We start from the raw sequence: 22,449 nt of genomic DNA, 5'->3' as shown, positions 1-22,449 counted from the left end.
GACTCAGGAAAATAACAAAAAATAAATTTTACAAGAGTGAAGACCTCATGGCAGCAGGACCTTGTCTTTGTGATTGTAAAAAATCAGAAAACTGCACAAGTAAGTCAGTGTCTGCACTGCTCAAAAATTACTCATTCTCAACCTTTAAAAAATTCTTACAACGTAGAGAAAATGATAGCTGTGTTGTCATCTACACCGTCTACTCTCCCTGTAAAAAGATGTCAGGTGGATATGACATTATACCAATCCTTGAAAACTTGAAAAATCACACTGGAATTAAAGCCTTGGTTTTCAAGAAAGTTTACATGGTTGATGAAAGTGGCCATAGATGCTCTGATCTTGCAAAAAGCTTTACAGAGATTGTGAGTCATGTTCCCTTCTATCGATTTGTGAATAAAACTGTAATGCATATAACAAAGCAATGTCAACATGCACCAATGATGAACAACCTTGTCAGGCAGTGGCGGAGCTAGCTTCTATGGCACCCTGGACGAACCACCCCTTCTGCCACCCCTAAATAGAATTAATTTAACATAAATTTTGCTTTTTTTATTTAAAAGTATAGATTTATATTATTACAAATGTGTATATATAAATGTATATATTAAATAAATACAAATGTACTGCACAACTGTACAGTAAAAACATTAATAAAGTGAGTGATGTTACGTTTATTTAAATAAATTACATTATATTACAAAATTACATTTTACTGTGTGGTTATGTAAGCTAGCTGGACAGAACAAATTATGTTATTGCCCTTTGTGTAATAACATAGCATAACATTAGTGATATTTTAGCCTATTTTAGCGTGACAGCTGCAAAGATACCATCTTTTGCACATTTCCCCTCTTCTTTTTTCCTAAATGGGCTACTGATGGCTTACCTCCCACTCTCCCTACTTCAGTCACATTAGTGAAAGTCACTTAAGCGAAATAAAGTGAATAATGTGAAACTGTAATGAAAAGTGTCATTTATCGGCTCATGCTGCATCATTATTTTTTTTTTGGTGAATATTTATTTATTTATTTATCTATTTCAGCGGTGCGCATGATAAACAATCACACACGATTCCGTTGAGTTTATGAATGCAATGACCAATCAGAGGTGTTCAGATTAGTCACTGCTGAAACGCCGGAGATTTGTTCAGTGCCTGTGCTCGCTGACTGAATTCTGCACTCTCGCAAATTCTCTCATCATAAACAACAAAGTCCAGATATACGCACAATGTAAGAGATTAGTGAGTTTTTAAAAGTCATAATGTTCTTTGATAATGTAAATGTTCTTTGTTTGGTTTCTCTATGTAGTTTATTCTCTGTGTGAATAAAAGTGGAAATTAAAGCATAACTTACAATGTTTTATTCAATTGTGATCACGTTAAATACAAATTCAGTAGTATTAAAAATATTTTATGACATGACAACCATATCTGGTACTTGCCTAAAAAGACAGGTTTGTGATGTGCGTAGTTAGTCTACTCTAAACTTTTAGATAATTTTAAGCTTATTTAATTTTCTGTTCATTGTGGATTGCTAACTTTTTCACATATTAATTGTGTTGAAACCTTTGAACACAGAATGACAACAGAGCAACAGAACAAACGCATTTAAGATGCATTTTCTGTGTTGCAAAGTCAAATTTATGTATGTTAAATGCAATTAATGCAAAATAGGACAAATTCGTATCAGGTGGTTCAATGCAAAATGACCTTTACATACACCTGAACTAACACAAATTCTTTCAAGTTACAAAAAAACTTTTGCACAGAAATCAAAGCAGATCCAGTTGATTCAATTTCGAATGAGCTGAAAAAAGCATTTATCTTTCTGTATGAAGTCTTGGAGCAATCAAGAAGTATTGCTAGTACAGTATATTACCTAGTCCAATATTTACAAAGTCCTTTGGTTTGATCAGTTGGGGCTTAAAAAATTTACCTTTGACTGTACTGACACTAGATGAGACCAAAGATGACACTACTGGATGAGAACTGAACTGAACTGGATAATGACACTATCTTCAGAATGCTTTTTTACAGCAGAAAGTAAAGTAATTTTTACTGTTTATTTTACAGTTTATTTCTTTGTAACAGAAAGCGCTATATAAATGAATGAGACTTGACTCATTAGTGATGGGCGAGTCTATTGCAGGAATCCAGTAGAGAGGACATTCATTGTTATGATGTTTGAGTTCTTATACTACTAGTTTGTTCTACTAAGTTTATCACTATAATTTGCAATATGATATGATATTAACTGAATTGCATTCAAATGTCAAACAGTTTAACGAACATTTATACAACCTCCCCTTTTAAAAATGACAAGTAGTTAATTTGCATATGGCTGATCCCAGAATAAATATTCTCTCAGTGGGATGGGACCCGACACATCATCTCTGAAGTGCTCAGAAGTGTCTCCCTTCTCTAACATTCATCATGGTAAGCATGGCCATCATGGTTTTTTAGTTTTGTTGCTTGTTATTTTGTTTATCAGGTTTGTCGTTTTAATTTAGGCATCTGTGCCACTGAGGCTGTTCATCTTCTGCCTGTTTCATCTGTGTATTCAAGGCGATCAGGTGCCAGTGAACACTGAGGTTCTTGCTAAAATGATCTGGTATTTTGATGACAAGTAAGTCAATATTTGTGAGTTATGAGTTAAAAATAAATAAAATCCTGAAATGTTTTAATGCTGAATGTACAAAAGCAGCAAAACAATTAAATTGCTTCTCTCTCAAAAACAAGTTTGAGTTTTTAAAAACTGTAATAATATTGTGATTTGTCATCTAGGTTACAGCCAACCTTGCATGACATTCCTAATCAGTATTCTGTAGTCATCAGGGTCCCATATCAACAGTGCACAGACAAGTTTAGTCTTGATTCAGTCTTCAGCACGGATGAAGTGAAAAATGCCTTCAATGATTTCAAGACCAATAGTCAACAAAGGATATATGAAGTCACCAAAGACTCAGTCAGTCTAACTGCTACAAAGCCGAGTAGGATCCAAATTAGTTCTTCTAAAGAAACACTGCATTCTGAGTATATTCTTATCTATCCTAAAGATGCTGCAAATACATCTCCCCTGGACAAAATTTTGAACATGATAAATGATGATCAGTGTGTTGTTTTGTATACTTACAACTCACCTTGCATAACAAAATGCATAAACGGTAAAGATGACAGTATTACATATGGCCTTTCAAACTGGCTAAACACACAGACAACTGGGATTAAAGCTTTCATTTTCCAAGAGATCTGGCATGGTGACTCGAGTGCTTCGTCAGAGAATCTGGAAAAGCAGTTTGCAAAGATGAATAATCTAGTGCCTCTCTATCGATGTGTAAAGAATAATAATCAAATGCAATGTTATAAGTGTGGAGATGCTGGCAGTGAGAAGTTACATCAAAACTGTGTGTCTTAAAAAAACATTTAATGTCAATAATCATACTGTTTTTGTATATTAATGAATGATTTTCACATCACTGTATGTATTGGACCTAAATAAAACTTGTTTTGTCCATGCAGTGGCTCCACAACACTGTTCATTAACGATTCATCACTGTGCATATAAGTAATAGTATGTGTGTGTGTGTGTTCTAGTATATGGTTTATGAGGACACAAATGTGTATAATTACATGGGTACTGCAACGTAAACATGGTTTATAAGGACACTTCCTGTGTCCCCGTAAAAAGGCACCTTAAATTCTAATGTTTGCCTTTTATAAAATATGCGACAACAAGTCCAAACCAGATGCAATGTCATATACTTCCAGTAACAAGAAAATTGTCTGTCCACATATTGAAATCGATCTTTTGACACTGAAAGTGTACAATAACAGCCCTAACCGGTGTGAATAAACCTTGATGCCGCTTGTATCGGCCAAAGGTTAAAAAAAAAAAAACTTCAGTGAAACACGAACAAAGTCAAGAGAAGAACACTTGATCTATTGTTGCTCTTCAATTAAACTTCAGGGGGAAAAAATATGTCTGGTACATAACCAGTTTGGTTTAAATACATATCATAAATCCAAAATTCCAGTGATGGTATGACAAAAACAATGAGCTTTGCCATTAAATGACAAGTCTGACAAGTCAATGCAGAAGATCTAAACTAGTTCACAGTTTTGGGCCTGTTATCAGTTATCTTAAACAAAAGTGAGAAGCACAAAATCTCAACCACTCTAGTTAAACACTAAGCAGATTTGTAAATTATTAACCAGTGAGGTCTTTATATATGCCGCAATTCCTCCTGACCATCAGCATATCAGAAGAGAAACAACAGCGCTTCAGATCTGAAAATATAAGCATCTTCTTCCTCATAATTCAAGCAGTCACAATGGTAAGTTTCAATTCAGTTAGTCTACTCTCTTTTCTATTGTTAAACACTCTTGTCCTTCATATCACCCCTGCAAGAATTTAACACAGGTTTTGTGCTGAAATAAGTGATGTTTTCACTTTAGGCATTGTTGAGGGGTCTCATCGTCCTCTGCCTGCTTCATCTGTGTGTTCAAAGCATTCAGGGCGATGTGAGCCCTGCTGCCCTGGCTAATATGATCCAGTATTTTGATGTCAAGTAAGTCAGTTTTTTATCAAGTGTATCGATAGTTCAGTTTTAAATGAGTAAATATACATTTACATGCAGTCTGAATGTAAAAAATGCACGATGAACAAGGTAAATACAGTGCTTCATGAGAATTGTGATATTGTGTTGTCTTACAGTGTCCAGCCAAAGGCTGATGCTCAGTATGCAATAGCGATCTCTGTCCCACAGGATCAGTGTACGAAAGAAGGAGCTGTAATCGAGACTGTGTTCAGCAAGGAGGATGCAAAATATGTAAAAGATGTTATCACTAAAGGAGAGAAATGTGTCCTCTGCACAACGTCAAGCAATGTCATAGCTACGAGGCCAAATGGAACGACAAAGGAACATTCTGAGCATATTCTGCTCTATCCACTCGGTAATTCTCCCATGGACAAACTTCTAAAAAAGACAGATCAGAATAGCTGTGTAGTTTTCTATTCGTACAACTCACCTTGTGTGACAAAGTGCATACAGAGCACAGACAATATTTTGGATGGCCTTTCGAACTGGAAAAATATGCGAAAAGAAGGAATGAATGTTTTTGTCTTTGAAAAGATTTGGCAGAAGGACGCCTGGAGGAAGGATATGGAAAAAGATCTCCTACAGATTAATGCAGAAGTCCCTCTTTATCGGTGTAATAGAAAAAACGTGATGGAATGTCAGAAATGTGTGGAAAAAAACACTGGGAAGGTAATTCCTTTCTGTCTGCCTGAAAAGAAATCAATATTTTTGTATTTCCAGAAAATGCTTTTGTCAGTGATCAAAAGCTGGCGTGTTAATGAATGATTTGCGCCTTGTATCTTTCCTAAAATTTCTTTGCCCAGCATACATTGGGCTATGAAATCAAAATTATTGCTCACCGTAAACACACATCTTTGAATTATTATTCTTGAACACCTGTTCAGTGCCTAATAAAAAATAATCATGGTGCCTACATGTGTCTTTTGTCGACTGCCAAAATATTTATTAAAATTTGTGTAACTTTGCAAACATATTAAGTTCTACTCATGCTTATCTAGTTTATTTGCTGTTGAAAGCTTCTTTCAAAGATTTAATGTCATTTATTTAGCATGCAAGACGCAATAAAATTGCCTATTTATTAAGTCTGTTATGTAGAGAAATGGTCACTAGATAGCGATTTAAGGTCAGTGCATAATTCATGGGGCCAGAAACAAATTGTAAAAAGTGGAAACCTGCAAGTGTTACCTTAAAGTGCTATTTGCACCTGATTTAACATTTATATTTTGTTTTGTTGGAATAAATTAATGTACATATCGGTTCAGTGATGTTAAATAATACTTTTGACTTGAATAAAACCAGTTAATTTAGAATCAGAAAGAGCTTTACTTTGTTTACACATACAAGGAATTTGTTTTGGTGACAGAAGCTTCCACAGCACAAACAGAAGACAGTGACAAGACAAGACACCGATAATAAAATGAATAAATATAGGATAAATAAATAGGAAATAAAAACAACAGACAGGAAGAACTAACAAAAACATTAAAACAACGCTCCGTTTACTAATGTAACCTCGGTTTCCTGAGATAAGGGAATGAGCATTGCATCGCTGACGCTATGGGGAAACTGAATTTAAGCAGACAAAATCCATGCCAGCAGGGCAGGGATGTCCAAGTTATAGAATCTGTCAAAGGTAGACGGCGACGACCAACCAGTGGCCGCACAAATCTCACCAAAAGAAATCCCGCTGAACCAAGCCCATGAGAAGGCCATTCCTCTGGTGGAGTGGGTCCTCACACCTATAGGGCACTGCAAGCCTGTTGAGGTGTAAGCCAAGGCTATAGCATCCACTATCCAGCGCGATAAGTCTCTGCTTCGTGACCGGCAGCCCTTTAGAGCGGCCTCCGAAGCATACCCTGCTCACCTTCTGCAATGGGGAATGCTAGAAGGGTGATAACTTGAGCTCTGAACGGAGTAGAGAGCACTTTTGACACATAGCCGTGTCTCGGTTTGAGGACGACTCTACATTCGTTAGGCCCAAACTCAAGACAGGAAGCACTGACTGACAGTACTTGCAAGTCACCCACTTGCTTGACCGCAGATCAAAGAGAGGGCCCCGTAGGGCCATGAGGACTATAGACAAGTCCCAAGTAGGCACAGTATGAGGGAGAGGTGGATTTAATCTCTGAGTTCCCCTCAGAAACTTAACGACTAAGTCGTTTCTGCCAACTGACTGGACAGCCACGAGAGAATGATTCGCCATGATGGCTGCCACATAGACTTTGAGTGTGGAAGGGGTGCACCCCTTATCCAAAAGCTCTTGGAAGAAGGTTACCACGTGGGACACGCCACAAGAGGACGGGTCCAGGCTCCATGCTGTACACCAGTCAATGAAGACTGACCATTTAAGGGTGTAAAGGCGTCTTGTAGATGGTGATCTAGCCTCTAAAATTGTGTTCATCACACTCGTGGGGAGCTGCAAAGTCTACCGTCGAGGGGCCAACATGAAGGCTCCACATCTCTGGCCGAGGATGCCTAATCATGCCCTTTGCTTGCGAGAGAAGGTCCTTCCTCAGTGGTATTGGCCAAGGAGCTGCCGATAGCAGCAGGATCAACTCTACATCTCATCAAGGGAACTACATCTGATTCCTCTAGAGTGGGGCCACCAGGAGAACTGAGCATCCGACTTCCCTGACCCATCTGATGACCTAAGGAAGCAGGGCAATCAGAGGGAAGGCGTACAGGCGAGCGTTGGGCCAATCATGGACCAGGGCATCTCGCTGTCTCGAGAAATAAATTGGGCAGTGAAAGTTGTCTTCTGAGGCGAAGAGGTCCACCTCTACTCTCCCGAAGACAGACCAAATCATTTGAACCATATGAGGATGTAGACTCCATTCTCCTGGAGATACATTGTCTCTAGACAGCATGTCTGCCCATTGGTTCAGTTTACCCGGCACATGAGCTGTTCTGAGTGAGAGGAGTTTGCTCTGTGCCCATAACATTAGGCTCCGAGCCAACCTGTGAAGGGAGCATGACCTGAGACCGCCTTGGTGATTGATATAGGCTACCACTGTCGTGTTGTCTGAGCGGAACAGGACTTGGTGCCCCCTTAAGGCCGGCAGGAAAGTTTTTAGGGCCAGAAAAAAACTGCCATCTTCTTGAGGCAGTTGATGTGTAAGCGCTACTCCAGGTTTGACCAGAATCTGAATGCCAGCCTGCCCTCGTACAGAGCTCCCCAACCCAAGTTGGAGGCATCTGTTGTGACTACCTTCCATCTGGAGGTCAGTCCCAACGGGACGGCTGGGTTAAACTAGTGTTCATTTTGTCAGCTATTTTTAATTTAGTCTTAGTCAAATGTAACTTGTAGTTTTTATCATATTTAGTCAACTTGTCCTGTTTTAGTTTTAGTCAAGTTTTAGTTGACTAAATGTCTGAGCATTTTAGTCTAGTTTTAGTCAGTGGAAACTTACACATTTTCGTTATATTTTTTAGTGACGAAATATTTTTTAATGATGAAAACGTAAACATTTTCGTCACTAAAACAAATTCCTCGTATGTCTAAACATACCTGGCAACAAAACTCATTCTGATTCTGATATTTTCGTCTTACTTTATAAATGAAGTAATAATGATAAACATTATTATTTTGCTCAATTTAATTGCAATGATTATTTGGGTAAATTTTATTTTACATTTCATCAGAAGTTTCTCTTTCACCAATAAGCACAATTTAATAGAATACTGACTCATATGCATGGTTTATTTTAAGTAATCTAGTGTACAGATTTATAACAGGATATCGATTAGAGGCTAAATCAGGGGTGGGCAAACTTGGTCCTTCCAGGCCACTTTCCTTCAGAGTTTAGCCTCAACCCTAATCAAACACACCTGAACCAGCTAACCATTGTCTTCAAGACTACTTGAAGGCTACAGGCAGGTGAGTTTTATCAGGGTTGGATCAAATCTCTGCAGGAAAGTGGCCTGGAAGGGCCAAGTTTGCCCATCACTGGGCTAAATAAACACCAAAGACTTTAGACATACAGCCGCCCTGTCTACATAATGAAAACTGGTGTAACAAAATCCTACTCTCAAATATTATAACAGAGAAATTCATAATAGTAATTCCAATAATTCCAAATAGCATTACTGTTTCTCTTTTAAAACAACGGCAAAAAATACTTATGCCGCACAGAGGTAAGTAACGTTACAATCAGCAAACCACAAATCGCAAACAATACAGTCGAGATCCATGACAACACAGACTGGCTAAATGACACTTTAATTTAAGCAGAATACCTCAAATGGAGATCGCCGATCTCCAGCGATCATGGCGCCTCTGCAGAGAGAGCATGTGTGAATGGTTGCCAGATTGCATAAAGCTGGGCAGAGTATGTATTCATTTAATAACAGAAATGCTCTGATTGAGGGATTTGAGCTGTTGATATCTGGCAACCGCAAACATGAACGCTCACATAATAGAGTATTTTACAGCAGTCTGAAATGTTTTGGCTCCACTTAAAAAAAAAATTAAAGGTTTTTGTAAAGTTTTCATTCTTTTAACTACATTTTAGTTTCCTCTTTTTTTGTCAACACTATTGCATGTTGATATAGTCTCAGTTATCGTTTAATGACCTTATTAACGTCTCGTCATCATCTCGTTTTAGTCAGGGGAAAAAACTTTGTTGACAAACATTTTTTTGAACCAATACAGGAATCACAGAGGAAGCAGCTGACATGAGGTGGAGTATTCTCTGGAAAGCCCTGAGAAGTCTGAATGATACCATTAGCCCATGAATTATCAGGGAGTGTTCCGGTGTAATCCATGCCCGCGTCTGGGCAGAATCAATAACTGTCCCCAGAAAGATTACTCACTGGAAATAGAATTTTACTCCAAGTTGCTCCAGGTGGCTAAGCAGTAGCGACCAGTGAGTGATGAATTCCTATCCTGATCTGTCTAAGACCAGTCAATCGTTCAGGTAATTCATAATGTGGATTCCCATCTGTCTCATAGGGGAAGGAGCCACGTCTGTACACTTCATAAAGTGCTTAGGTTTTTTGGAGCGAGGAAGTAGCGTCTGTAAAAGCCTGACTCGCTATTTGCTAGAGGAACCATTTCCATGGTTTCTTTTGCAAGCAGAGTTTACACTTCAGACCGGAGAACATAAGTATTCTTGTCCTTTACCGAAGTTTGAACAATGTCTCTGAAGCAAGGTGGCCTGTGAGCGAACTGGAGCGAGTAGCCTCATTCCACAGGGCTGGAGCGCTTAGGCAGGAAGTGGCGCATGACCTGCGATGACTTCTGAGCTGCAACGAAGCGCTCACATCTGCCAGGCAGATGGCAGGTCGAGGTGTGCAGCGACCGCCTCATCTCGAGGGGGGGCTTGCCACACCTTCTTACTTCAGCGCCATCAACAGAGGTGAGCGCGGCAGAATTATAAATGTGGACACGTGCCGAGTAGGAGCATGCCACACCTTGGTGAGTTCATCGTGAACCTCTGAGAAAAAAATGGTATCGTCTCTAGTGAGAGATTTGTTGACGACAGCCCAGCAGGCATTATTAGTCTAAACGGCAACGGGCAGGCTCTTCCAGAGCCAACCAAGCCAAGCCGAGATTCTCCAGAGCCTGGTGAGAATGCAAATCAGTTCGCTCTCCACTTGCCCATAATAACCCATTGTTTTGCTGTTATCAAGCCTCTCATTAAAAAACACAACTTGATTCTAGAGAATTAGTTAATTACAGACCAATCTCAAATCTCCCTTTTCTGTCAAAAATACTAGAGAAGGCTGTCACGGAATGCCAGGGAAAACAAGGTAAGATCCATGTGCAGTTTAATGAAAGTAACAAATTAACAAAACAGAACTAAAACAAAAGGTTTGGCAAAAGGTAATCCAACACAGAGAAAACAGGAAACACGATGAACATGAGACAACTAAGAACTCAGAAGACAATACACAATCTAGCAGCAAAGACAGACAGAGTGAGCATGGTATATATAGAGGGATAATGAGTAATTGATAACAGGTGAACATGATCGGAACTGATAACCAGGTGCTAATGATCAGAACAGAATGACAAGCAAGGGACTATGGGAAATGGAGTTCAACACATAACATAAAAACAGGAGAGTGCCCTCAAGTGGCCAGTCCAGGGCACCACAACCATACACTGTGACATTACCCCCCCCTCTATGGAGCAGATACCAGACGCTCCACCAGAAAACATAAAAGTTCAGGAGGGAGGTGGAACTGAGGCGGACCAGGGGGAGGGATGGCGGGCCAGGACCATGCCAAGGAAGGGGGTCAGGGAACAGAGGTAGACCAGGGTCTAAGAGCAGAACCGGCACGGTGGAGGCCGGCAGGACGAACCAGCAGGGCCCCAACCATACAGTAACCCCAGCAGATAGCCAGGACGGAGCTGGAGGAATGAGCCAGTGAGGCTCCTGCAAAACCAAAACCCCGGCGGGCAACCAGAGCGGAATCGGAATCCTCAGCAACTCAGGAGAAACTGAAAAAAAGAGCAGAGAGAGGTTAGTAACAGCCTCAATGGCTGCAACAGGACGGAATCCTCAGAAACTCAGGAGAAACTGGAAAAAAAAGCAGAGAGAGGTTAGTAACAGCCTCAATGGCTGCAACAGGACCAGCCGATTGCTTCGCAACGGTCCCCGTGAGCTCCCGGACTGGAGCGGGCTCTGGAGTGGACTCTGTGAGCTCCCGGACTGGAGCGGGCTCTGGAGTGGACTCTGTGAGCTCCCGGACTGGAGCGGGCTCTGGAGTGGACTCTGTGAGTAATGGGGAACGGACTCTTCCCGTTCTCCTTCTCACCCTCCGCCGCTTAGTGGGAGTCTGAAGGATAGAGGTGGTGGGTTCTGTGAGCTCCCGGACTGGAGCGGGCTCTGGCATCTCCGGGGGCACTGCAAGGGACTCAGACCGAAATGACAATACCAAGTTGCGGTAACGGAGATACTCCATGAGACCCCAAAAGTCAAGAAACTTAAGCCCATCCATCTCCTGAGGAGGCACGGGGTTGTCTAAGCAATCATTAAAAATCTTTTTTAAATCAGAGTCATAAAGTCCCATCCCTACCGCAAGGTTCCAAAAGGACTGAGCGAAACCTCCAATCTCCATCCCCTATTGGCGAAGATCCACCAACATCTGGAGCCGAGCCTTGCGCTCCTTCGAAGTAGGAGGAACAATACGAATGTCCATAGTCCACACTCCAATAAACCCAGCCTAGCTGCTGGATCTTGTAGTGGCTGCTAGATTCTGTCACGGAATGCCAGGGAAAACAAGGTAAGATCCATGTGCAGTTTAATGAAAGTAACAAATTAACAAAACAGAACTAAAATGTGGCAAAAGGTAATCCAACACAGAGAGAACAGGAAACATGATGAACATGAGACAACTAAGAACTCAGAAGACAATACACAATCTAGCAGCAAAGACAGACAGAGTGAGCATGGTATATATAGAGGGATAATGAGTAATTGATAACAGGTGAACATGATCGGAACTGATAACCAGGTGCTAATGATCAGAACAGAATGACAAGCAAGGGACTATGGGAAATGGAGTTCAACACATATAACATAAAAACGGGAGAGTGCCCTCAAGTGGCCAGTCCAGGGCACCACAACCAGACACTGTGACAAAGGCAGTATACTCTCAGCTATGTTCCTTCTTAGAGAGAAATGGTTTCTGTGAGGATTTTCAGTCAGGATTTAGGCCGTATCATAGTACTGAGACTGCTCTCATCAGAGTTACAAATGACCTGCTCTTATCATCATATCGTGGTTGTATTTCTTTATTAGTGCTACTGGATCTTAGCACTGTGTTTGACACTATCGACCACAACATTCTTTTGAGTAGACTACAAAATTATTTTGGCATTAGTGGAATTGCATTGTCATGGTTCAGATCCTACTTATCTGATCGTCATCAGTTCGTAGCAGTGAATGATGAGGTATCATGTCAATCACAAGCGCAGTATGGAGTACCACAAGGCTCAGTACTAGGACTGTTGCTTTTCAAGCTTTACATGTTACCCTTGGAAGATATCATCAAGAAACCTGGTGTTAGCTTTCACATGCTGATGACACTCAACACAGAATGCATAGTTGATATAAAAACTGGATGACTAGTAATTTTCTACTGCTAAATTCTAGGTTTAAATCTAAATTAGGTTTTAGGTCTAAATTAAGGTTTTAATTATTGGACCAAAAACCTCTGAATGTAATAACCTAAAACACTGTCTAAGACTTGATGGCTGCTCTGTTAATTCTTCGTCGTCAGTTAAGAACCTAGGTGTGCTATTTGATAGCAATCTTTGCTTTGAAAACCATGTTTCTAGCATTTGTAAAACTGCATTTTTCATCTAAATTACGACCTATGCTCTCAATTTCAAATGCAAAAACGTTAATTCATGCGTTCATGACATCAAGGTTAGATTATTGTAATGCTTTATTGGGTGGTTGATCTGCGCACTCAATAAACAAACTCTAGCTGGTCCAAAATGCAGCAGCTAGAGTTCCGGAAGTATGACCATATTAGCCCAGTTCTGTCAAATCTGCACTGGCTCCCTATTGAACAACGAATACATTTTAAAATCTTACTAATTATTTATAATAATTATTTAATGGCTTAGCTCCTCAATATTTGAGCGAGATCATATCGCATTATATTCCTTCACGCCCGCTGCGATCTCAAAACTCTGGCCATTTGGTAATACCTAGAATATCAAAATCAAATGCAGGCGTCAGATCCTTTTCCTATTTAGCGCCCAAACTCTGGAACAATCTACCTAGCGTTGTTCAGGAGGCAGACACCCTCTGTCAATTTAAATCTAGATTAAAGACCCATCTCTTTGACCTGGCATACACATAATACACTATCACATTTCTGTAATTCAGATCCGTTAAAGGATTGTTAGGCTGCATTAATAAGGTCAACTGGGACCACTTCCCATAACACCCGATGTACTCCCCACATCGTAAGAAGAATGGCATCTACGCTAATATTAGTCTCTTTCATTCTTATTCAGAGGTCACCATAGCCATACAGATCCAGTCTGAATCCAGATCAGATGGTCACTGTAGCCACCCATATCCAGTCCATATCCAGACGAGGTGGTGGATCAGCACCTAGCGACGACCTCAACAGCTCTGAATGTCAACGGAGACCACGTCAACTAGATACGCCCCAGAGACAGATCCCCTGCGAAGACCTCATCACCTCGATGACCATTCGCACAAGACCATGGGAACCAGACAAGTCCTCTGCACCTGTGTTGCAGCCTGGAATTAAACCATGCCATGCTGGTTTCGTCTGGCCAGAGGAGAACTGGCCCCCTGACTGAGCCTGGTTTCTCCCAAGGTTTTTTTCTCCATTTCTGTCACCAATGGAGTTTTGGTTCCTTGCCACTGTCACCTTTGGCTTGCTTAGTTGGGGACGCTTGACTGATTACACAGACACTATTGGAAGTCACATCACTGAATCATCAATGAACTGACTTTAGCTGGAATAATGACTCTTTGGTATTGTCCACTTGCATTATTGACAAACTCTTTTCCTGTTTGTCACTGTAAAGCTGCTTTGACACAATCAGTATTGTATTAAGTGCTATACAAATAAAGGTGATGACTTGACTTGACTCTTTAACCTGGCATACACATAATACACTATATCATTTCTATAATTCAAATCCATTAAAGGATTGTTAGGCTGCATTAATTAACATCCGATATACTCGCTACATCGTAAGAAGAATGGCATCTACGCTAATATTAATCTGTTATATTCTTATTCCGATCCAGACCAGATGGTGGACCAGCATCTAGAGATGACCTCTACAGCCCTGAATGTCAGCGGAGACCATGTCAACTAGATGCGCCCCAGAGACAGATCCTCTGCGAAGACCTCGTTACCTTGACAACCATCGGCACAAGACCATGGGAACCAGACAAGTACTCTGCACAATCTGACCACCCCATGCTGGTTTCGTTTGGCCAGAGGAGAACAGGCCCCCCCGACTGAGCCTGATTTCTCCCAAGGTTTTTTCTCCATTTCTGTCACTGATGGAATTTTGGTTCCTTGCCACTGTCGCCATTGACTTGCTTAGTTGGGGAAGAGAGCTGAACTGGATGATGACATCACTGAATCATCAATGAACTGACTTTAGCTGGAAAAATGACTATTTGTTATTGTCCTCTTACATTATTGACAAACGATTTTCCTGTTTGACGCTGTAAAGCTGCTTTGACACAATCAGTATTGTATAAAGTGCTATATAAATAAAGGTGACTTGACTTGACTTTGCAAGACTCATGCTCTCGCAATGAGAGCAGCCTGTCCCCGTGATCGCAGCCTCAGCGTGGACGTGGTCCAGACACATCCAGATCTGAAGCTGTCAGTGATAATAATCTTCCGCCTCAAAAGATCAAACCGCTCGTGAGACGAGGGACACTGATGCTCACGTGTAAACACACTGGCGGATCAAAGTGCTGCATGCATTCTCCTCTGATCCACCTAAAGGATAAAACCGTTCATTGCAGATGAGGGGCGCTGATCTTCTCATGAAAAACATTCATCGACCTTTATTGAAGAAGGCGATCCACGAGCGAAGCAGGACGCGACTCATGTTCTCGCAGTGAGAGCGGTCTGTCTCAGTGAGCGCAGCCTCAGCGTGGGTCTGGCTCAGGCAAGCGGCGCACTCGAATCCGAAGTGGTCAGCGCTGAGGAATCATCGGTGACAGCATTCTCCTCTGATCCACCTAAAAAGATCAAACTGCTCGATGCAGACGAGGGGTGCTGATCCTCTCACGTAAAACACAATGGCAGATCAAAGTGCTGCGGGGAGAGTGAGCACGGACGACCTGTGCTGGCGTGAGAGCACTCAAGCCTGGTTTGCTCAGCCCCATGACTCTACCATTTTTTTCCCGAGCTCGCTGAGAGAGGAGAAACAGGAGAGCGGGAGCGCCTTCATTGAAGAAGGCGATCTGCGAACGGAGAAGGGCGAGACTGTGCGAAACAAAACCATCCCAATTGCTATTCAAAACTAGCCCAAAACTAGCCCAATCACTTTTTTTACGAGGTTTCCCCGCGGACTTGGCTAACTGCAAATGTTTCAATAATGATTTCTTCAACAGCATTCATTTTGAAGCATGAAATGGTCTAAACGCTGGTTAAATTAATAATTAATTCAACATGCATAACATGACATTTTACTTCTATGGAAACCATAATGCTAGTAAAACGCCATAGAATTTGCACAATCTTTAAAAGTCTGAAATAGATGTAGCTCAATCAGGACATTAAAAAATATACACATCAGAAAGTATTCAGAGAAATAACGCTGACTACATACAGTATGGGCTTAAAAGACATGAAGCTTTATTTCCAAGATTTGAATTTTGAAACAACATAGAGCAATATAGTAACAGAGGCTTGAATTATATTATTTATTGTATACAGTGGGGCAAAAAAGTATTTAGTCAGCCACCAATTGTGCAAGTTCTCCCACTTAAAAAGATGAGAGAGGCCTGTAATTTTCATCATAGGTATACCTCAACTATGAGAGACAAAATGAGAAAAAAAAATCCAGAAAATCACATTGTAGGATTTTTAAAGAATTAATTGGTAAATTCCTCGGTAAAATAAGTATTTGGTCATCTACAAACAAGCAAGATTTCTGGCCCTCACAGACCTGTAACTTCTTCTTTAAGAGGCTCCTCTGTCCTCCACTCGTTACCTGTATTAATGGCATCTGTTTGAACTTGTTATCAGTATAAAAGACACCTGTCCACAACCTCAAACAGTCACACTCCAAACTCCACCATGGCCAAGACCAAAGAGCTGTCAAAGGACACCAGAAACAAAATTGTAGACCTGCACCAGGCTGGGAAGACTGAATCTGCAATAGGTAAGCAGCTTGGTGTGAAGAAATCAACTGTGGGAGCAATTATTAGAAAATGGAAGACATACAAGACCACTGATAATCTCCCTCGATCTGGGGCTCCACGCAAGATCTCACCCCGTGGGATCAAAATTATCACAAGAACTGTGAGCAAAAATCCCAGAACCACACGGGGGGACCTAGTGAATGACCTGCAGAGAGCTGGGACCAAAGTAACAAAGGCTACCATCAGTAACACACTGCGCCGCCAGGGACTCAAATCCTGCAGTGCCAGACGTGTCCCCTGCTCAAGCCAGTACATGTCCAGGCCCGTCTGAAGTTTGCTAGAGAGAATTTGGATGATCCAGAAGAGGATTGGGAGAATGTCATATGGTCAGATGAAACCAAAATAGAACTTTTTGGTAAAAACTCAACTTGTCGTGTTTGGAGGAGAAAGAATGCTGAGTTGCATCCAAAGAACACCATACCTACTGTGAAGCATGGGGGTGGAAACATCATGCTTTGGGGCTGTTTTTCTGCAAAGGGACCAGGACGACTGATCCGTGTAAACGAAAGAATGAATGGGCCCATGTATCGTGATATTTTGAGTGAAAACCTCCTTCCATCAGCAAGGGCATTGAAGATGAAACGTGGCTGGGTCTTTCAGCATGACAATGATCCCAAACACACCGCCCGGGCAACGAAGGAGAGGCTTCGTAAGAAGCATTTCAAGGTCCTGGAGTGGCCTAGCCAGTCTCCAGATCTCAACCCCATAGAAAATCTTTGGAGGGAGTTGAAAATCCGTGTTGCCCAGCGAAAGCCCCAAAACATTACTGCTCTAGAGGAGATCTGCATGGAGGAATGGGCCAAAATACCAGCAACAGTGTGTGAAGACTTACATAAAACGTTTGACCTCTGTCATTGCCAACAAAGGGTATATAACAAAGTATTGAGATGAAATTTTGTTATTGACCAAATACTTATTTTCCACCATAATTTGCAAATAAATTCTTTAAAAATCCTACAATGTGATTTTCTGGATTTTGTTTTCTCATTTTGTCTCTCATAGTTGAGGTATACCTATGATGAAAATTACAGGCCTCTCTCATCTTTTTAAGTGGGAGAACTTGCACAATTGGTGGCTGACTAAATACTTTTTTTCCCCACTGTATATCCGAATCAATTTCTGATACTAATACCAGATATATGTTCTTGTTTAATATTTCCTGCATAATTACGTGCATAAAGAACTATATTTTGTGTTGGATCAGTAACACAACCACCTAAATGATTTCAATATAACACTTATCCTGCCCAAATGTCACGGCGCGGTCAGGAATCACACCGTGTGAGCAAGGGTTTTGGGTCCAAATGCAGGTTTTATTCACTGCCAGGGAAAACAAAGGTAACAAACAGAAACATAAACAGAGCTAAGACTCTGAAACAGGCTAGAACACAAAGACCATTAACATTACAGATAATGTCTGAAGTAAAAATTTATTTACATACACATATCTTAAAAACTAATCCTGTGTGACTGATGCGCTTCAAATAGGGTGATTTTAGGTCAGTGTTTTAGCTGTCAGTCAATGATGCCCTTTGTCGGTAGGGAATAGCAATATGGCCGCTCGAACACTTCCGGTGGTTTCACCACCGAATGGCAGTTTAGAACACAATGAGCGATCCAGTAATTATATAGATCAGTGGGGCTCACTGTGGAGGAAATGGTATTTTCTGTATTATTTGCGTCACTGTACTAAAGAATGTTCTTTAGACTGTCTCAGTTTGCTTCAGTATGCTTGAGTTTTCGATGAGCTGAGAGATAACAGGAAATCTATTTGTGTATGTGTGCAAGACAAGTGTGTGAGACAGAAATGTTATTTTAGTTTCTTAGACGTCCTGTCTACTTAGAAAATGATTTGCATTAAATTCTTAGAAACTTATCTGGAGGACGTAGTTAGGCACCTTAAATGGACATATATGTTGAAGATGCATTATGATTGGATGGGATCAAAGCATCCGCATTTGATGAAGGTATACATGTTGAGTTTCCTTCTGGTGCAATCTAAAGCTAACCCTGAATGACTGTATGAATGTAGACCTTTTCCTGCAGGAAAATAAATATTATACATATTATACTCATACCTTTACTGAAAGAGAAAATTGCCACGACATTCACCCTATCTGACGATGATCTGTGGGTAGAGTTAAATCAAGGACTTTGGTTAAATAGGTGGAGTGACTGCATTTCGACATATGCATTACTAGCTAGTAGCTACTAAAAATATCCTACCTAATGAATCGAAATGTTGATATTCCGTCTGGTGGTGCTGTTTACACGACTGCTAAGGAATGTAAGTAAATGTTAACCTAAGAGAAACATCTGACATCAGCATCCTTATATACTTTTTAAATGTTTAGGATTCACTTGTTTTTTTTTTACCTCAAAATTAGTTTGAGTAGGCATTTTTTAAACAGCAGAAACAGCAAGTATTGTTAAAAGCATATATATATATATAAAATATATGATGACATAAAATGCTAATAATAAAAAAAGAAGAAAAAAATGAAGAAGTAAATATCAAAACTCAAAAAACTGTTTGATCAGGTGCATTTGCTGAGCTCCCAACCCAAAGGGGAATGGAAAAGATGCTGGAATTGACCTCATATTAAACTTACAGAGGAAAAAAAACTGAAAGGCCATGGCAGACCATTTACTTCCATGGATTTAGTTTACGTTGACTGTGTTTCTCAAAAGCATCTCTATGCCTTGATAAATGTAGGCTCACAAATATTATGTTTGCTTGTATAACATATAAATATGTATTACTCACTTTTAAATTTTGGCACAAGTTCAGACTGACAGCAGAAGGTCTTGGAACCTTGGCCACTTTGAATGGCCAAGGACCGTCCAAGAGGCCATATGACTGACAGGTAAAGCAACCAATCATGTTTCGTTTTGTGCTGCGCCATGTTTAGGGGCGTGGAAATGTCTCCACAATAACAGACCGGTGTGTAAAATTCTTAGACATGTTTTAACAAGTCTATGCCGCAAACTTTACATATTTCACATATTTTTGAAAATCCAGCGTTTAGTTGATCGTGATAAGAGCTCATTGTCACAGTTGTAAAGGCGGAACGTTAAAGAACGCGACACACACGTCTCCCGGAAATCCTGTAGAATTCAACCAATCTGATGATGACTTTGAAACTCCTGAAGTATTTCCAATTTTGTGTGCCATATGCATCAGACGGTCAGCCAGCAGTCTGTGGGCATGACGTCTGAGGCTGAGACTAAGTAAATATTTACTCTTATGTGTATTCACAGTTTTGCTTTTGATTTACATATTGCACACATAGACATTGACCACAGGCTTCTGGGTCTTTACATTTTTAGACAGTCTGAAATCACTGGTTTCCTCAAGACAACAACAACATATTAACAAAAATTACACTCTTTAATGAGAATTATTGGCATTAAAGAAAAAAAGGAATCGTCTCTAACAACGTTGCCAGCAACTCTGGCATAGTTGCCAGCAATTGTCTTTTCCCAGAAGTTCCAAAATGTTTGAGGAAACTTTGGAATTTTGAAAAATGAATGAGAGACAAACATTTTATTGAAATCAATAATAACAAACACGTAGACTTAGTGATGAGAAATGACAGACGGCATATTATTTCTAGTGTCAGTAGAACACGTTTTCCCCCCCCCAAAGTGTCAGATGAGATTTTGTAGAGATTAGAATGAATATAATTTATTATAACAGACATGCACATTCACAAAAGAACAACAAATGAAACATGTTGTATGATGCCTCTGACAGGAATTGTGCAATTGTCTGATGTCCAAATGGAAGACAACAGCAGTTCACATGTAAGACACTTTCAATAAATGATAAAAAGATTGTGGTTTACAAAGTAAGTGAAAACATTCTTTAGTTTGAAGGTGATAAATTTAGCTGATGTGCCCTCAAAAGTATGTTTGTGATTTTGACATTTGACATTTGGGTGGAGGAGATTTACACACATAAGGAGATGCTTAAACCCTGCCAAAGACCTCAGTGAAAGAGTGAGAGATCATGTAGCTTCCATTGATCTTGTAATGATGCTGATGAAGAGGGCCAGTCAAGGGTTCAGGATCATAAATAGTCTCTACATCACTAGCATCTTCACTCTTGCATCTGAAGAAGACCTGAACCTTCAGCATCAATGGTAAGTAATGTTTTATACGCTGTTTTTCATTCAATTTGTTAGATATAGTAATTTACTCTTAATCATAAAGGCTCTTCATTGGCATTGATGGTTCCATGTAGATCTTTCTATTCCACAAAAGGCTTTTTATAGCAAAACAAAGGTTCTTTAGGTTATTAAAATGTTCTTTACACTAAGAAAAAAGTGTTTTTAAGGAACTGTCAGTGTCAAATGTTATATTTAGTTATTAAGTATAGTGTGTGCATATGTTTTATCTCTTTAGAAGATCATTGTGTTTCTGAATGGACTCCTGCTGCTCTTTCTGCTTCATCGCTGGACAGAACATGTGGAAGAACAGAAGATGAACCTTACAATTCTTGCCCGAATAATTGACTTCTTTGAGCAGAAGTGAGTATAGCGCATAAACTCAAGGTTTTATAAATAGCATTGAACTATATGATGTAGCACAAAGATGAAGTAAAGAAATAAAATGTCATTAGTAAACTGTGTTTAGTCTGCTGGTAATCACAAAACTCTTCTTATCTTGCTCTATTTGATGTTTTACAGCTATAAAGACACCAAAGAGGAGTCGTATGCTATAGCCATCAATGTGCCGAGGAATCAATGTCAAGGCAACTTTGATCCTTTAAATGAGAACTTCCTGACTCAGGAAAATGCAACATGTGTGAGAAATGCTATTTTTAAAACAAAAAATAAATTTTACAAGGGTGAAGACCTCATGGCAGCAGGACCTTGTCTTTGTGATTGTAAAAAATCAGAAAACTGCACAAGTAAGTCAGTGTCTGTCCTGCTCAAAAATGACTCATTCTCAACCTTTAAAAAATTCTTACAACGTAGAGAAAATGATAGCTGTGTTGTCATCTACACCGTCTACTCTCCCTGTAAAAAGATGTCAGGTGGATATGACATTATACCAATCCTTGAAATCTTGAAAAATCACACTGGAATTAAAGCCTTTGTCTTCAAGAAAGTTTACAACGTTGATGAAAGTGGCCATAGATGCTCTGATCTCGCAAAAAACTTTACAGAGATTGTGGATCTTGTTCCCTTCTATCGCTCTGTGAATAAAACTGTTATGCATATAACAAAGCAATGTTAAAATGCACCAATGATGAACAACGTTGTCACTGAATGAGACTTCACACTCCTGTCCCCATCAAGTATAATGGTCAAGTTCTCAAACATTTAATTAATTACTCCACTCGAAGTACATGAAATGCAGGTCATTTTGGTTACTGTAGAGTCTAACTTAGTTGAAGTTTTTATTAGTGTTACAGGACACAGAAAGAAAGAAAAGAGAGGGGGTAAAATATTTAGAAAATTTCTTGAACGTAATTGTGCTTCTACTGTATTTAGATGGCAGCTGTCCTGTGATAATTACTGATATATAATGGCTTACTGCATGATGAAAAATAAATATTTGCTCAGCAATTGTTGTACGGCTGTTTCATTTCAGAATAATTCATGAACAAATGCAAACACAAAACCCTTGAAGCAGGTAATCTCATTAAGTGTTAATGAAGTATAACTCTTCTTAAAGGGATAGTTCACCCAAAACTTAAAATTAGCCCATGATTTACTCACCCTCAGGGCATCCTAGTATCTGACATTCCTCTTTCAGATGAACACAATCGCAGTTATATTTAAAATGGTCCTGGCTCTTCCAAGCTGTATAATGGCAATGAATGGTGCCCCTGTTTCTGAAGCCTAAAAATCTGCATCCATCCATCATAAAACTACTCCACGCAGCTCTGGGGTGTTAAAAAAGGCCTTCTGAAGTGAAACGATGCATTAGTGTAGGAAAAATATTGATT

The 22,449-nt window shown here is 40.0% G+C and overlaps 1 protein-coding gene across 2 annotated transcripts; it reads left to right on the top strand.

The window, feature by feature from the left end:
• The first annotated feature begins 4,257 nt into the window (after nucleotides 1–4,257).
• On the top strand, nucleotides 4,258–5,496 carry LOC107558843 (uncharacterized). 2 transcript variants are annotated; one of them, XM_016242533.1, is made up of 3 exons: nucleotides 4,258–4,332; nucleotides 4,454–4,566; nucleotides 4,713–5,496. In XM_016242533.1, the coding sequence occupies exons 1-3, from the start codon at nucleotides 4,330–4,332 to the stop codon at nucleotides 5,359–5,361; spliced, it is 765 nt and encodes a 254-aa protein (XP_016098019.1). In that variant the 5' UTR covers nucleotides 4,258–4,329; the 3' UTR covers nucleotides 5,362–5,496. The 2 variants fall into 2 exon arrangements, with proteins under 2 accessions (XP_016098019.1, XP_016098018.1); XM_016242532.1 differs by having other exon boundaries at nucleotides 4,258–4,336; nucleotides 4,452–4,566.
• The last annotated feature ends 16,953 nt before the right edge of the window (nucleotides 5,497–22,449 follow it).

The sequence above is a fragment of the Sinocyclocheilus grahami genome, unplaced genomic scaffold, assembly GCF_001515645.1.
Source record: "Sinocyclocheilus grahami isolate Dianchi unplaced genomic scaffold, SAMN03320097.WGS_v1.1 scaffold661.1, whole genome shotgun sequence".
Classification (NCBI taxonomy): Eukaryota; Metazoa; Chordata; class Actinopteri; order Cypriniformes; family Cyprinidae; genus Sinocyclocheilus; species Sinocyclocheilus grahami.
The sequence above is the reverse complement of the archived record's forward strand: the minus strand, read 5'-3'. Positions and strand labels throughout refer to the sequence as shown.